The sequence below is a fragment of the Hyposmocoma kahamanoa genome, unplaced genomic scaffold (assembly GCF_003589595.1).
Source record: "Hyposmocoma kahamanoa isolate Upper Pololo Valley unplaced genomic scaffold, ASM358959v1 129, whole genome shotgun sequence".
Classification (NCBI taxonomy): Eukaryota; Metazoa; Arthropoda; class Insecta; order Lepidoptera; family Cosmopterigidae; genus Hyposmocoma; species Hyposmocoma kahamanoa.
In genome coordinates this window covers 2,695,861-2,709,972 of record NW_020653460.1, presented here as the reverse complement: position 1 = coordinate 2,709,972, position 14,112 = coordinate 2,695,861, and the positions used below count along the sequence as shown (strand labels likewise).

At 37.6% G+C, this 14,112-nt stretch overlaps 1 protein-coding gene across 4 annotated transcripts; it reads left to right on the top strand.

Annotated features, from left to right (window-relative positions):
- The first annotated feature begins 533 nt into the window (after positions 1-533).
- Positions 534-13,505, top strand: LOC113240246 (DDB1- and CUL4-associated factor 10). 4 transcript variants are annotated; one of them, XM_026477495.1, is made up of 11 exons: positions 534-894; positions 1,930-2,043; positions 2,545-2,914; positions 3,697-3,852; positions 5,716-5,775; positions 7,264-7,484; positions 7,800-7,882; positions 9,882-9,978; positions 10,070-10,201; positions 11,611-11,764; positions 12,508-13,505. In XM_026477495.1, exons 1-11 carry the CDS (start codon positions 641-643, stop codon positions 12,781-12,783), a joined length of 1,917 nt encoding a protein of 638 aa, XP_026333280.1. In that variant the 5' UTR covers positions 534-640; the 3' UTR covers positions 12,784-13,505. The 4 variants fall into 4 exon arrangements, with proteins under 4 accessions (XP_026333280.1, XP_026333279.1, XP_026333283.1 ...); XM_026477494.1 differs by lacking the exon at positions 9,882-9,978 and adding an exon at positions 7,624-7,720; XM_026477498.1 differs by lacking the exon at positions 9,882-9,978 and having other exon boundaries at positions 12,508-12,722.
- Positions 13,506-14,112: the final 607 nt, after the last annotated feature.

Sequence of the window (14,112 nt, the reverse complement as noted above, 5' to 3'; positions counted from 1 at the left end):
GATAATAGATATAAAACCCCTTTTGTGTTACCTATGCTTGGTAGAATATAACATGATAATAATAACGCACACACTCGACATAGCCCCGCACTAGGGAAATTCTGTGTCGCGGGTGCCATGGACACACAAATAGACAATTACAAATTGCACCCAAACTCACGAGACAAATAAATATACAAATATTTCTCCCGGCCCGGGAATCGAACCTGGGACCTCTGCATGGCAGTCCGGCATGGTAACCGTTCGGCCACGGAGGCAGTTAAACATGAGACGTTAATGCAATTCTTGCTAAAAATGAAATGTGAAAGTCCACATGTTCTGTGGGCAATACTTAGAGGATGGAAAAAATAAAGGAAGGTAATACAACTTGATGTCTTAGTAGTTTAGAATAATGGCAATATAGCAACACAATTTTTTGTTTTTGGTAATAATTAAATTTTTAAATGGCAATGTCTATTTGGTCTGTCATAAACTTGAGCAGCTTGTGAATATCGATTTTTCTCTATTTTTGTCGATAAAATAAAATGTAGGCCTAAACTATTTACTATCTACATACACAGGATTTCTTTAGACTGATGTGCCATGTTCTCAATTGTTAGTTTTATTGTGATTTAGTCATTCGTCTATGTAACGTGAAGTTATGATCACAATGGATAGTACCATAGATTTAGTATATGGTAGCACAGATAATTCGTCGTTTATGGCGAGATATTCTGCCTTTAACCCGTACCGGTTTATTCGACGGGAAACCGGCTTCGGGACGCCTTTGGGGGCTGGAGATGCTCTCGCTCGTAGCTTATACTGCGGCATGAAACCTATCGCTTCGTGGGACTATGAGCAAGCGAACTCACTTCCTACTGGAGGGGTGTTCAACCTTGAATTCTCTCCGGAAGGGTAAGAAAACAATTCATTGGCCGAGTTTGGCTTTAAAGTTGCCAGTCTATTTACAAAATAAATCTAAATCCAACTTTTATTAATGTAATGGCCAAAAAGATTTAAACATATGGTTTTTAGCCAGAATGTAGCTGATTATATTCAATGTTGTAATATAGTTTTCCTCTTAAGGCCTACACATATCATTTTAAGGTAATATAATTGCAGAGGTACATAATTTATTTTCAATTAATAAATTTATCGTTCATGACATTCAAATAAAGGTGACCTTATTTATATTATGCTGCACAAAGGTATTTAGATATAAAATATTATACAAATACTAATGATTAAAATTTATAATTGTTGACTGTGGTAAAAGAATTTATGATAGGAATGTTATCATGTACAAACATTATTTAAAAGTTTAATTTAATTTAAGTTTAATTTTTAAGTTTTAATAAAATTGGTAAACAATGAAGTAGGTAGTAGTGCTTAAAATATACTGTATTCTATTCTATTCTTTAAATTCTGGTTTTCTTGAAGAATTCAAGTCAGTCATGGGAATTATTTTTTTTATGTTTAATTGATTAACACTGCTCTTTAGTCTATTCTGGCTTTGAACAATACAAAACAACACAATATACCATCACCATTACAAAATATGTTAATATAAGTAAATTAGTTTTATAATTTAAGTTTGTTAGTACTAATAAAATCAGATATTAATTCTACAAGGGGATTTGTAAAAACAGATAACAGAAACTTGAAAGTCATGGGGCGAGGAATGGAAGGTGGAAGACTATCATATACGGAACATGTTCTGATAGGGCAGCTGAAAAATGTGTGATCTGGGGTGCCTTCATCCAGGCCACATTCACAAATTGAGATATCCCATATTCTAAGTTTTGCCAGATGGACTGGGGTGCAAGTATGACCAATACGAAGTCGGCATATTGTGGACGTTACAGTTTTACTAAATCCTCTATAGAAAATATACTATAATGGTATAAGTAGGAAAATTTGCATATGTCACCAAAATCTCCTTTTTTGCAGTTCTCTTTTGGTGGCTGCGTGTGAAAAGAAATCTATCCAAATATTTGATCCTCTCACGCATCAGAGGATCCATTCTGTCAATGGAGCACACTCTGACTGTGTAAACTGTGTTAAGTAAGTTCTGATATTAAATTATATACTCTCAAATGTATAGTATGTTTTCAGATTAACTAAAATTACATTTTTCAATTCAAAACTTTTATTTTGTATATTGTCCATGTTGTGTACAGAAAACTCATAGCCTATGTAAAGAGGTAGAGGTAGAGGCACGTATGTGAAGACAAGTGTTTAATGCCAGTATAGTGCAAGTTGCGAACCGCCACATTTTCAATATATCGTTGCTTAAATGCTAAACAGCTGTTCACAAAAAATTTCAAAAATGTTTTTATTGCTAATATGTGTTTAAAAATGGTCAAAATTTAATACTACACGAAGACATCTAGCGATTTGGTATTAAAAATCTTGGACAGCCATTTATGTTAATTTTATTTTTAAAAGCTGCAGTTTTAAATAGTCTGTCTAAAGACGAGAAATGTGTGTGTTTATTTTCGATTATTAATATTTCCGACGATGACCATCCACTTCCTAAGCATACACAATTCCATAAATTTACAGATTCTTAGATGGAAGAATGTTCGCTACTTGTTCAGATGACACAACAATAGCTCTATGGGATGTCCGAAACTTAAGCAAGAAGATACGCTCTCTGCTTGGCCACTCAAACTGGGTCAAAAATATAGAATTTTCAGTGAAAGACAAGTTGCTTGTCACATCTGGTCTTGACGGCAGCATATACACGTGGGATATCAACTCTTACACAGAATATAACTTGGTATACCAAAGAGTATTTCATGCGTCAGGCCTGATGCGATGCAGATTGTCACCGGATGCTAAACAAATGGTTATGTGCACCACTGGAGGCTTATTAGTTATTATACATGACTTGAATTTGTCAACTTTGGCTCAAGATTTACATGGATTTAAGGCAAGTCGTTACAAAGGTTAAGGACATGTTAATATATATTAGGCTGCTCGTTTAAATGAATTGGATGAGCGAATGTTGAGCACATACTGAACTATTTTTATGTAAAAACAAAAAAATTGCTTAATAGAGTTTAATAGAGTTTCATGACAGAACTTAGGCTGTTTACAGATGGACTGTATGTTTGTAGTTGCACACATGCAGTCGTGATCAACTGTATGAAGTCATGTACTCGACTGCAGGCGTCTTGAGGGTTTAATCAACATAGTGGTAAAACAAGAAAACGGCTGGTGAAAATTTTCTCGACGCATTTATTTCACATTTGCACAAGTTTCTTAATTTTTTTTTGTAATTGCGAAAGAATATAACAATTTTCAAAGTATAGTCGGGGATTAAACCCGTGAGTTTGTTGACAAATTAAAATGGAGGACTTTGGTAGTGGTGTTTATTTCCTTAATAAAAAAGAAAGTCAGCATTTGAAATCGTAAATGTTCGTAAATCGTAAATCAATACAATGACAAGCTACAAGTAACATCTGTGCTTCCATTTCAATATCAACAAATACACTAAGTATCTGAGCTAAGTGCAAGGCGGTAGCTGCTTGCAATCCGTTTGGCAGCAGCCTCGCAAGCAATTTTTTTTTATATATGCTGAATAACCATGTAAGACGAAGAACAGTGTTAATATTGCCTTTATTTTTCAAACTTTAACTGATCATTCTCGGCTACGCGATTAGCTTTCCGTTAAGTTTACCTTTTGATTGACACAACATTTTTTTTTTTCAGCCGAACCTGTACAGATTGATGCAGATGAGCCAACAGGTGATTCCAATAGCGTCGATGTACGATCACTTGTTTGAAAGGAAACGAACAGAGAACCGCGTTGAATTCGTTTCCGATTTTCCATTGGGGAACGACGCAGAAGTCGTGAGTTCTTTACAGGTGGGTACAAAGCTTTACAATTATCAATAATAGTGCATATAAATAACAACAATAAAACATTTTAGTCCCTACTATTTATTACGTAATAATCTGTAATATTAATATATTACTGATTAATATATAGTAATGTTACTAAGCAGTAGAGCTGTTAATACCGGTAGAGCACTTTGTGAAAGAGTCGTCCAGGGAAGTACTGCCACCTTACCTATATCTGCCGCCAAGCAGCAATGTCAGCATTACTGTGTTTTGGTTTTGAAGGGTAAGGGTGCCGGTGAAATTACAGGCACACGAGGCTTGTCAACTTACGTCTCAGGATTACGGGCGCAGTGGCAGTGCCCCTCAAATCTTTGCTATGAAAGCTCTGAGTGGCACTGCAACTGTTATGGACAGGCGTGTAGCTTACCATCAGGCGCACGACTTGTTCGTAACTTGATATTATAAAAAAGTATCGATACTTTTGTTCGTCCCGCCACTTGATATTATTAATAATCTCAGTACAGAATACTAAAAAAACCGACCTCAAAAGTACTTGGAATCACATCTATTTGCCAAGTTTTATTGAAATATCCCCTAGTTCGCCACTATACAGGACTTGACACAGGAGATAATAAAAATCGGTTCTCACTACTCATAGTATATTGAGAGAGAAAAACGCCTTGAATTGGAGAATACCAAAACCAACCATTAAAATAATTGCTCCTTAAGTAAAATTTAGGCGCTATTTATGAAAATGAATGTTCATGCGTGATCACCCACTCTTAGAGGTGGATTATTTTCTTCATAATGAAATGGGATCCCTATGGAGGTACCCTCTTTCCAACAAAAAAGAATCATGAAAATCGGTTCACAAATACCGGAGTTATCGCGTAACATACATACAAAAAAAACATACAGTCGAATTGAAAACCTCCTTCTTTTTTTGAAGTCGGGAAGGAAAAAAAAACTTAAATCACTATTAAATTGATCCATATCATTTTGTTGCACTCGCATTTTGTTTTTCAATTTGTATATGATAATGATATGCATTGATATTCTGCCCTCCTTATCATAACTAACGTAATCGACATTTTAAGCGCAATAGAGTTATTAACGTATCTGGAGTAAGCGAAACAAGGTCTACAACCCCCTACAAGCGTTTCTTCATATCTTATTTAGTTTCAGTTTTATTGCTAAGCAAAATGAGCATAATTGACATTTTACAAAGGAAATAAAACTTTAGGTGCCAAGAGTCTTTTGTTCTTGCCAAAGTTCTTGAAAATTACCAATTGTTAGTTATGACAAGGAGGGCAGTATTATGTATGTCTAACGTGATCATTATTTTTTTCTTCAGTGCGGGACATATAAATAAAACACATGTTTGTGATAGTTACGAAATGTTTAGTGTTAAATTTTTTTTAAAGGATTAGAAATGTTCAATGATTAAAAATTTAAAAAAACCGTGTAGTCCGGTGGTGACTTTATATATTTTTCGCGCCATTTTTTAAAATTTCTTGTCATATTTGTCCTGTTTAGTCAAAATGGGACTTTTTAAAGTATTTTGGAGACAGCGGGACACAAAGTTTAAAACCGGGACTGTCCTGATCAAAGCGGGACGTATGGTCACTTTATGCATGTCTCTAGTGACGGAATGCCTGTCAGCAAAATCTCCAAATTTTTGCATTGCACTTTGACATGTGCTACCTTCCTCCGTGTACGTCCAACAGTGATTGCTTTCATCTTCTATATTACCTGTCTATGTTACAATTTTAGTACATTGTCCAAGATGGCACGTTAGCTTCTCCCATTCGTCTAACTTATTTTTAATGATAGTAATATTACTAATTTTAATTTAATTATGAAAATTAATTTTGTTTGGTGGCATAGGTACATCCCCAGGGTTGGAGTGCTTTAAGCAGGAATATAAGCCATGACGATAGATCAGAGGTAAGTTCATATGATCACGTATTCCTATATTCTAATGTCCTTAAGGATGAGGTAACAGTTGTTGCAAATTAGTCGATTTTGTAGAAGCCACTTTGCTATTTCTAGCAATAGGTCGATGATTTTCTATAATTGCAACCTTAGGCTTGCCTCAAATATGCAGCGACGCGACGTGGCACTGCATTACAACCAACAATGCAACATAAACTTTGTTTCCTAAAAGTTATTTCTGAGATGCTTTTTTTTTTCAATAAAAAATTGAAAAGAAGATACAGAAAGCGTTGCAAAATGCTAATGCATTTGTAATAATTAATACAGGACTCATTCTCTACTAAATGAATATATTTTCTATGACTGCAAAATAAGAAAAGAGTAATGGCGCATATACATCGGGTCGCCTGCCCCCTTTGGTAAACTACGGCGCCTTGCCGAAGACGACGTAGTCAACCCGTCGTTTACACCGAGACCTCTGCCGCTTTCGCTGACAAAGTCCTTATTGACCAAAAATTCCCCACATCATTATCTTGTAAAAAAAAACAAGTTTTAACAAAAAAGCAGGGATATTTATTAATTTATTTTTATTAAGTCATTATTTTCGTAGGCAAGCAAATTACACTAAATAAGTGAATATCTATTTGCATTTAACATAAAAAAGTAAAGCACAAGCTGCTGACGGCAGGATGCATCGCGTCGCTGCGCCAATTTGAGGCGACCCTAACTGAAAAAATCTAATTGAAGGAAGCTGAAACATGGTGATCACATGTGACGAATCGTATGCCGAATGTATGATTATTTTAACCAATGGATAGCTAGGTAGGGTCTCGAAAACCAGCGATAAATGATTATATATTAATACATTAATACAAAGTTCATTTGGATCGAAGTCTCTCAGAACAGAGAAAGTTATTGATGAATAAAGAAATTATTATATTTATTATTATTTGTGTCAGTAGTATTTTTCGTACGAAAATAAAAATAATTTGAACTGCTTTCTTTTTTTTACTGTGACTAGGACTAAATTTGCATGGCCTAATTTTCCATGATGGTGATTGGCCAATTGTTGCGTAATTTCACAATCATTTCAATTGTTTCTAATTCTAGAATATTTGGCGAAATCTCTTGTTATTCCCATTTTTTTTAAGTACTTATTGACGAAGCCTAGATCTAATCTTTAGGTTGTAAATTTGACATTTCACATGTAATTTGTTAACCTATGAAATGAATAAATAAATAACGCACACACTCAACATAGCCCCGCACTAGGGAAACGTGTCACGGGTGCCATGGACACACACATAGACAACCACAAATTACACCCAAACACACGAGAGAAATAAATGTAAGCCATACAAACATTTCTCCCGGCCCGGGAATCGAACCTGGGACCTCTGCGTGGCAGTCCGGCATGGTAACCGTTCGGCCACGGAGGCAGTTATGCCTCAATAAATAAGTTAATTCAGCTCTGACGTGAACTCTTAATGAATGTTTCAGTGGTCGTGCATCCACGACATCCAGCCAATGAATGTCGAGTCGGAGTCGTCGGTCCGCGACTCGGCGCCGGCGTCGCCGCCGCCCCGGCGCGCCGTGGGGCGGCGAGGCCTGCGCCCTCGCACGCGCCCCTACCGCGCCCCGCGCCCGCACCCCGCGCCGTCCAACACGGCCAGCCCGCCCTCTTCTTCCGGACACTCCGTTTTGGCCCCACCCGAAGCAGCGTAAGTGACTCGCTTGTGGCGCCACGGCCTTTTCGCTTTACTAGAACCTGAATCACACACATGAAACGTAGTTGCAATAAATTTCCACCATGTGTAAGATCCGGTCACGATATTTGAGCGCAAGTGTGTGTGGTTGCAGGTCGACGTCGCAGGCCCAAAGCCGGAGGCCGGCCGAGGAGCGCGGCGGGGCGGAAGGCGGCGCGGCGCGCGCGCAGCCCGCAGGCCACGGTGGCGCGGTGAGGCCCGAAATCGCGCGTCCCTCGATCAGGTGCCTCTCCGCCGCACAAGACCATTAACCGATCTTTCTCTGATCAGGGCCTATCCAGTATTCAGAATGACGTGTGGGAGGCGTCTATTACGATCAAACAGCACAGAATGCTTCAAGAGATGTATAGCAGGTACGCCTCTGTAGAAGCGCCATTTATTCGCGTTTTACGTTCGCTGCTTAGTAGATTCAATGGAATGTAGGTACGCGGAATTAACTAGTAAAGCGCGCTTTGTTCACATTCTTCACTGTAAAACTATAGTTATAAAAGAATTTGTTGGTCAATATAAGATATCAATATAGTTAGTCTATTTCTAGTAACACGATTGAGCATTTCATTCTACATTGTTTTCTTCGTTTCAGTTGCTTCCTTTCGTATAGAATTGGTTTAATCTTTTGAACTTTATGGTATAATTAGAACATTTGCGATTTTCCTTTTGCAGGCACAGCCTCTTAGAAAGTCGTTTTAAAATTTATTTTTGTAAAAATGTCATCTTCGTTGTAAACGCGGCAGAGTAGTTAACATTATAATCAGAACCTGAGAACCCAATATAAACTAAATTAATCATAATGAAGTGCCGCCTCTCACCACCTGGTCTCAAACTAGGAAATGCCCTGTACTATGACACCACTACTCGAAACACCCAGACAAGAACCGATTTAGAAAAGTTCACTTCCCAATTGGTCGTCAAAAGCCGATTCCGCGTCGATAAATGTGGTGACGCCCTTATGGGTTAACCGTTTTAAGTTGTTTCCGCAGTAACGTAACAACAGGGTGGCAAGGCAATACTGGCCAAAATCTCGGAAGCCTTAACATGTAATAGATAATTGAAATTTTTATAGACAACGATTAATTTAAAACAACGCCGAACTTAATTCTTAGAAGGCCTTAGAAAAAACATTGCCGGGCGCGGTTACAGAAATCTATCACACGTGTGAGGGAAAACTCAACAAATCATCGCCCTGCCATGGTCTGGTCTGCGTTAAGGCACCGCGCAAACATAGACAATTTAGTTACTTGTGTTGGATACAAGCAACTGGCAAATAGTAGCGAATATTCTATTTATGTACATTTAATATGAAATCGATCACTTTAGCGCAGTCGAAGACTCCGCTGTTTCCGTTGCTTCCACTTGACATAAACCGGTTGCCAATCAAAAACTATTCGGTGTAAGCAACTCTGTATACTAAAAGGTAGTCATCAATGACACCAAGTCGATAACGCCTGTCACACTTTGTACAATGTGTTGATTTGCATTCTCGCCAAATTTACAGAGGTCATTCAATATCCGCAACTGAACCCAAATCACTATAAAAATAAATCCCAAAAGAATTATCCTAAATTCTTATTTTTTATTTAATTGCGGTAAATATCGATTCGCAATTACCTGATCCAAATGTCATGAACTTGCACACGTGCTACCAAAATTTATAGCGCTACGGGCCGACAAAGAAACCACCAAAGTGTTGCTATCTCTTTCTCAAACGCATTAAGCGCCCGCGCATCGCGCTCGCTCACGCACTGGGATAAGTGGAATAGGCATGTCTGAGCCCTATTATGGACGGCAAGTGCGAGACTATTTCTTATGGGGTCGTTTAGAGAAAGATTACGTATCGCTCGGTGAAGTGAGCGGAGGAGTCACTGCCCGCGCTGTGACTCCTCCGCTATGATTTATGGACAGTTTTGCAAAACTTTATTAGATATAATTAGCCAGAATATTGCACAGAATATATTTTTTAATATTTTTACATGATTTAGCATTAGTTCTAATATTAATTTCTTAATTGTGGGGAGAATGCAAATCAACACACTGTATAACGCGGTGAGTGGTGCGTTGTAACTAAGCGCCAAACTGTTACCAGTGCCCAAAGTAGCGGCGACTGTGTCCGGTTGCCGTTACACTAGACACACAGAATCCACGGTAACCAAAACTATCTACATTTGCGCAGCACGTAATTGCACTCAGATTATCATGAGAAGTCAACAGCTACTTGTAAGAAGTGCAGACTTGCGATTTCTAGTAGACATTTTATTTAAATTTCGTCTAAAAACAATTACGTATAAAAACGAGCTGGTTTTTAAATATGGTAACAAGCTTTCAACTTTAGAAACTTTCATAAGTTTCTCACAGGTAACGCTGAATTTAAACACAAAAAGATCTGGAACAAGCACATACAGAAGAGCGGTGGCCCCGGTGTGGCAACAGACTCTGGTTCGAGTTCAGTCAGGTCAACATCTTTATATCAATAATAATATATTGTCATTCCGAGATGTGAGTTGTGAGGCATTCCCGCTAAATATTGCTTTTACTTCGTGCAGGGGCCAGGTGGGCCGCAACTTCAACATGCAGCGCATCATGGGTATCAATACGGGCATCGCGCCTCCCACCGGTCTGCGCACACGGCACCCGCGATTGCTGCCCAGGCATTCAATGTTTGCGCATTATGAAAGGTATACTCTACATTTCTTAAATATATTGCAACATAATTATATCTGTGCCTTGGAACCGATGTACGATTTTGTGCCAATTGCAGTGGAGACTGCGGGGACTTAGGGTGCGGAGTAGTCGGCTCTATCCTTAGAGCCTGTGATCCACGCTCTGGATCTTACTTGGTGCAACAAATTCCGTTGGCTATTCAGCACGGTAATGCTGCCAGTGTTATAGGGACGTTTGAACCAGCTAAAATTCAGAGCGTAACTTTTTTATTGTACTAGTTGGATAAAAATGGCCAAATCTGGCGATTTGCATTGTTAATTGTTATGTGACGAAGCCTGTTGATGATTTATTATATCTAATACTTTCATATGCATATCGTGAAACAAAGTTACGTCTATGTACTAGAGGCATATATTTAGCTTGATTAAATTTAATGACACATGTCAAACCAAAGATGAAATCATGTTCAGTGAAATCGACATATTAAAAATCAGTGTTATATAATAATAAGTAGCAGTAGAACTCCTTGTGAAAGAGTTTGTCCAGGGAAGTACTGCTGCCTTACCTATTTCTGCCGTCAAGCAGTAATGTGACCATTACTGTGTTCCGGTTTTCAAGAGTAAAGTGATGGTGAAATTACAGGCACATGGGACTTGTCAAGTTATGTCTCAACCTACTACCTACTTCAAAAAAAGGAGGAGGTTCTCAATTTAACTATTTTTTTTTGTGTGTTACGCGATAACGGCATTTGTAAACCGATTTTGATGATCTTGTTTTGCTGGAAAGAGGTTACCTCAGTATTGATCACATTTCATTTTGGAGAAAATATTCCATCTCTAAGGGTGACAAACTATGGGATGAATCCGGTTTTGCGCACTTTCCGATAACCGATTTCAATCAAAATTGGTAAATAGATATAATTCCACGAACTATTGAGTTCGGTTTTTATTTAAAAAAACGTTACAATTATTCAAGTCGCACTGCTATTACAATAGTGTTGTAACTCAAAATATGTGAAATTTGAGATTATACTATTGTTGAACGTAAAATTTGATTATCTACACGTCAGTACCACCGTCATTAGAATATTGTGAGAAACAATTCAAAGATATCTACTTAACTCAAAATGAGAGAAACTTTCTGAGCTACTTCTGTACAAAACAGTCCTTACTCAAAAAGATGAAATTATTTTTCCGCTTTTATTTTTAAATATATTTGGCAAGTATGACATTGTTTAGATGTCTGTTATAAAGTTTAACCAATTTTTTTCAAGTTCAATATAAATTTTGATAGTCTTTCACGGGAAGTAAGTAATTCCTTTCTGATCTATTCTGAAAAAATACACTTTTTGAGTTAATTTTGTATTAACTGAGAAATTGAGAAATGCTCATTTAATTAAATTACGGTTATTATTTTGTAACAGTACGTTACCATCGACGTCGGGGCAGACACCGCCGCTGCGGGAAAGCCCCAGCACAAGCTACGACGACCCGGAACCACGGCATTACATCCGTCAGAACAAAGACCGACTCTTGTACTATGTTGAAGAGACCAATGAAGGAAAAGGGTTTATCAAGGTAAAATTAAATTTGACGTTAATTTTACGTGCGTATGGTGCATAGATATAGAAAAATCTATGGTATGGTGTACATTGTTTCTTTTTAACAGACTTCAAAAAACGAGGAGGCTCTTAATTCGACTGTATGTTTTTTTGTATGTTTGTTACGCGATAACTCCGGTATTTGGGAACCATTTTCACGATTCTTTTTTTGTTGGAAAGGGGGTACTTCCATGTGGTCCCATTTCATTTTGAAGAAAATGATCCACCTTTAAGGGTGGTTGTTCACGCATGAAGATTCATTTTTATAAATAGCGCCTAAATTTTACTTAAGGAGCATTTATTTTAATGGTTCATTTTGCTATTTCTCCAATTCAAGGCGTTTTTCTCTCAATATACTCTAAGTAGTGAGAACCGATTTTTATTATCTCCAATGTCAAGTCCTGTATAGTGGCGAACTAGGGGATATTTCAATAAAACTTAGCAAATAGACGTAATTCCACGTACTTTTGAGGTCGGTTTTTTTAGTACTCTATACTAAGATTATTCATTTATCAATTTTTTATGGGAATTAGAAGAGATATTTGACAAATATCAAAAATTAAATGCCTTTTTTATTTTCATTATAAGCATGACGCAATAACCAATTGTAAAAAGAAATTCGTTGAAGACAAAATATGTAACGATTTTCAATTTGCAATCCAATTAGAATTTCAATTAATTAGATCCAATTGCAATTTCATAAACTTGTTTATTTTGCAGGAACTCTGCTACTCTGCAGACGGTCGCCTCGTTTGCTCGCCTTTCGGCAGAGGAATGCGCCTACTAGCTCTCAACGAGAACTGCAGCGAGTTAAGCCACTGCGTCAACGATTTCAAAGGCCCCGCGCCAATGGTGGAACTTGGCCAAAGCCTCGGCGTTCACCAAGACCTCGTCGTCAGCACCAAATTCAGTCCAAGATACCACCTTCTCGTCACCGGCTGCTTGGAAGGCAAAATCGTGTGGTACGAGCCTTTCAGCGGGGAAGCGTTGTATTAGTTACTTAATAGATTAGTAATTGTCATTGTGTTCTTTCATTCCGTCATCCAGCTCAACTTTAAAGTTTTAAACGTCAAGCTCAGATTTATATAGGGTGTTGAGTCTGTACAGTCTGGTTAGAATCTCCTTTGTATCTTGTCTCACCTTTTTATCAATTTGCATTTCAATGAGGAAACGCTAAGTAGATGACTAGAAAGTGCATTTAATCGATGTTATCAAAATAGAATAGATCATTGTGAAGACGTCGCCTAAAACACTTCAAATGAGCTTCCTTGTAGATGTGCGACGGGCAGTCAAAAAGTAATAATCTAATAACCTACATCGCTCTAACTTATATTTCTTTCAAAGCTATTAAACTATCTATATGCATGGTATCATAGAGGTAACATTACCCTAATTATATGCCCGTGTCATTTTCAGATTAACTCCTTAGATCAATGAATTTGAAGCTAAAACAAAGAGCCGTCATTGAGTTTCTGGATAAAAAAGGTTAGCACTTAAGGAAATTCATAATCGCTTGAATGATGTTTTTGGGAATGCTGTAATGGACATCAGCAATGTGCGATGGGTAAGGAAGTTTGGAAACGGAGAAACGGTTTTTAGTAGCAATAGAGCTCCTTGCAAAAAAGAGTTTGTCCAGGGAAGTACTGCCACTTTACCGTTCCGGTTTTAAAGGATGCTGGTGAAATTACAGGCACATGGGACTTGTCAACTTACGTCTCAGGGTGACGGGCGCAGTGGCAGTGACCCTGAGATCTTTGCAATTTAAAGCTCTGAGTGGCACTGCAACAGTAATGGACAGGCGTGTTACTTAACACCGGGCGCACGACTTGTTCGTCCTGTCACTTAATATTATTTAAAAAAAAGTGGCCGGCCAATAACGTCGAGTACAGATTCAAATCGAGAACGTGCTAACGAAATTATGAGAAGAGACCGACGCGTTCAGAATGTTGCTAAAGCATTGAATGTGTCATATGGGTCTGCCCAGAGAATAATTATAGGATCTGCGGACTAAAGCAAATAAGTAAAAAAGTCCATTCGTATTTTAATATGTTATAATTATATATTTTTTTGCGTTGTTTATAATGTTGGGACATGTAAAGAGAATGGTTACTTGAAAAAGATGTCGCTAGAATTTAAGTTACAAATTTATTAACGACGTAACAAAATGAATTTGACTTAATGTGCTTTAGTAGGTACATGTATTAATTTAAATGAAAGATGTTGCTTTTTGACTTATGTGCTTTACTCCAGCGACCCTAGAATTGATAGCTTGCGATACCACAAACTTTGAATGTACATTACAACATTTCCATGAACATTTTTCAA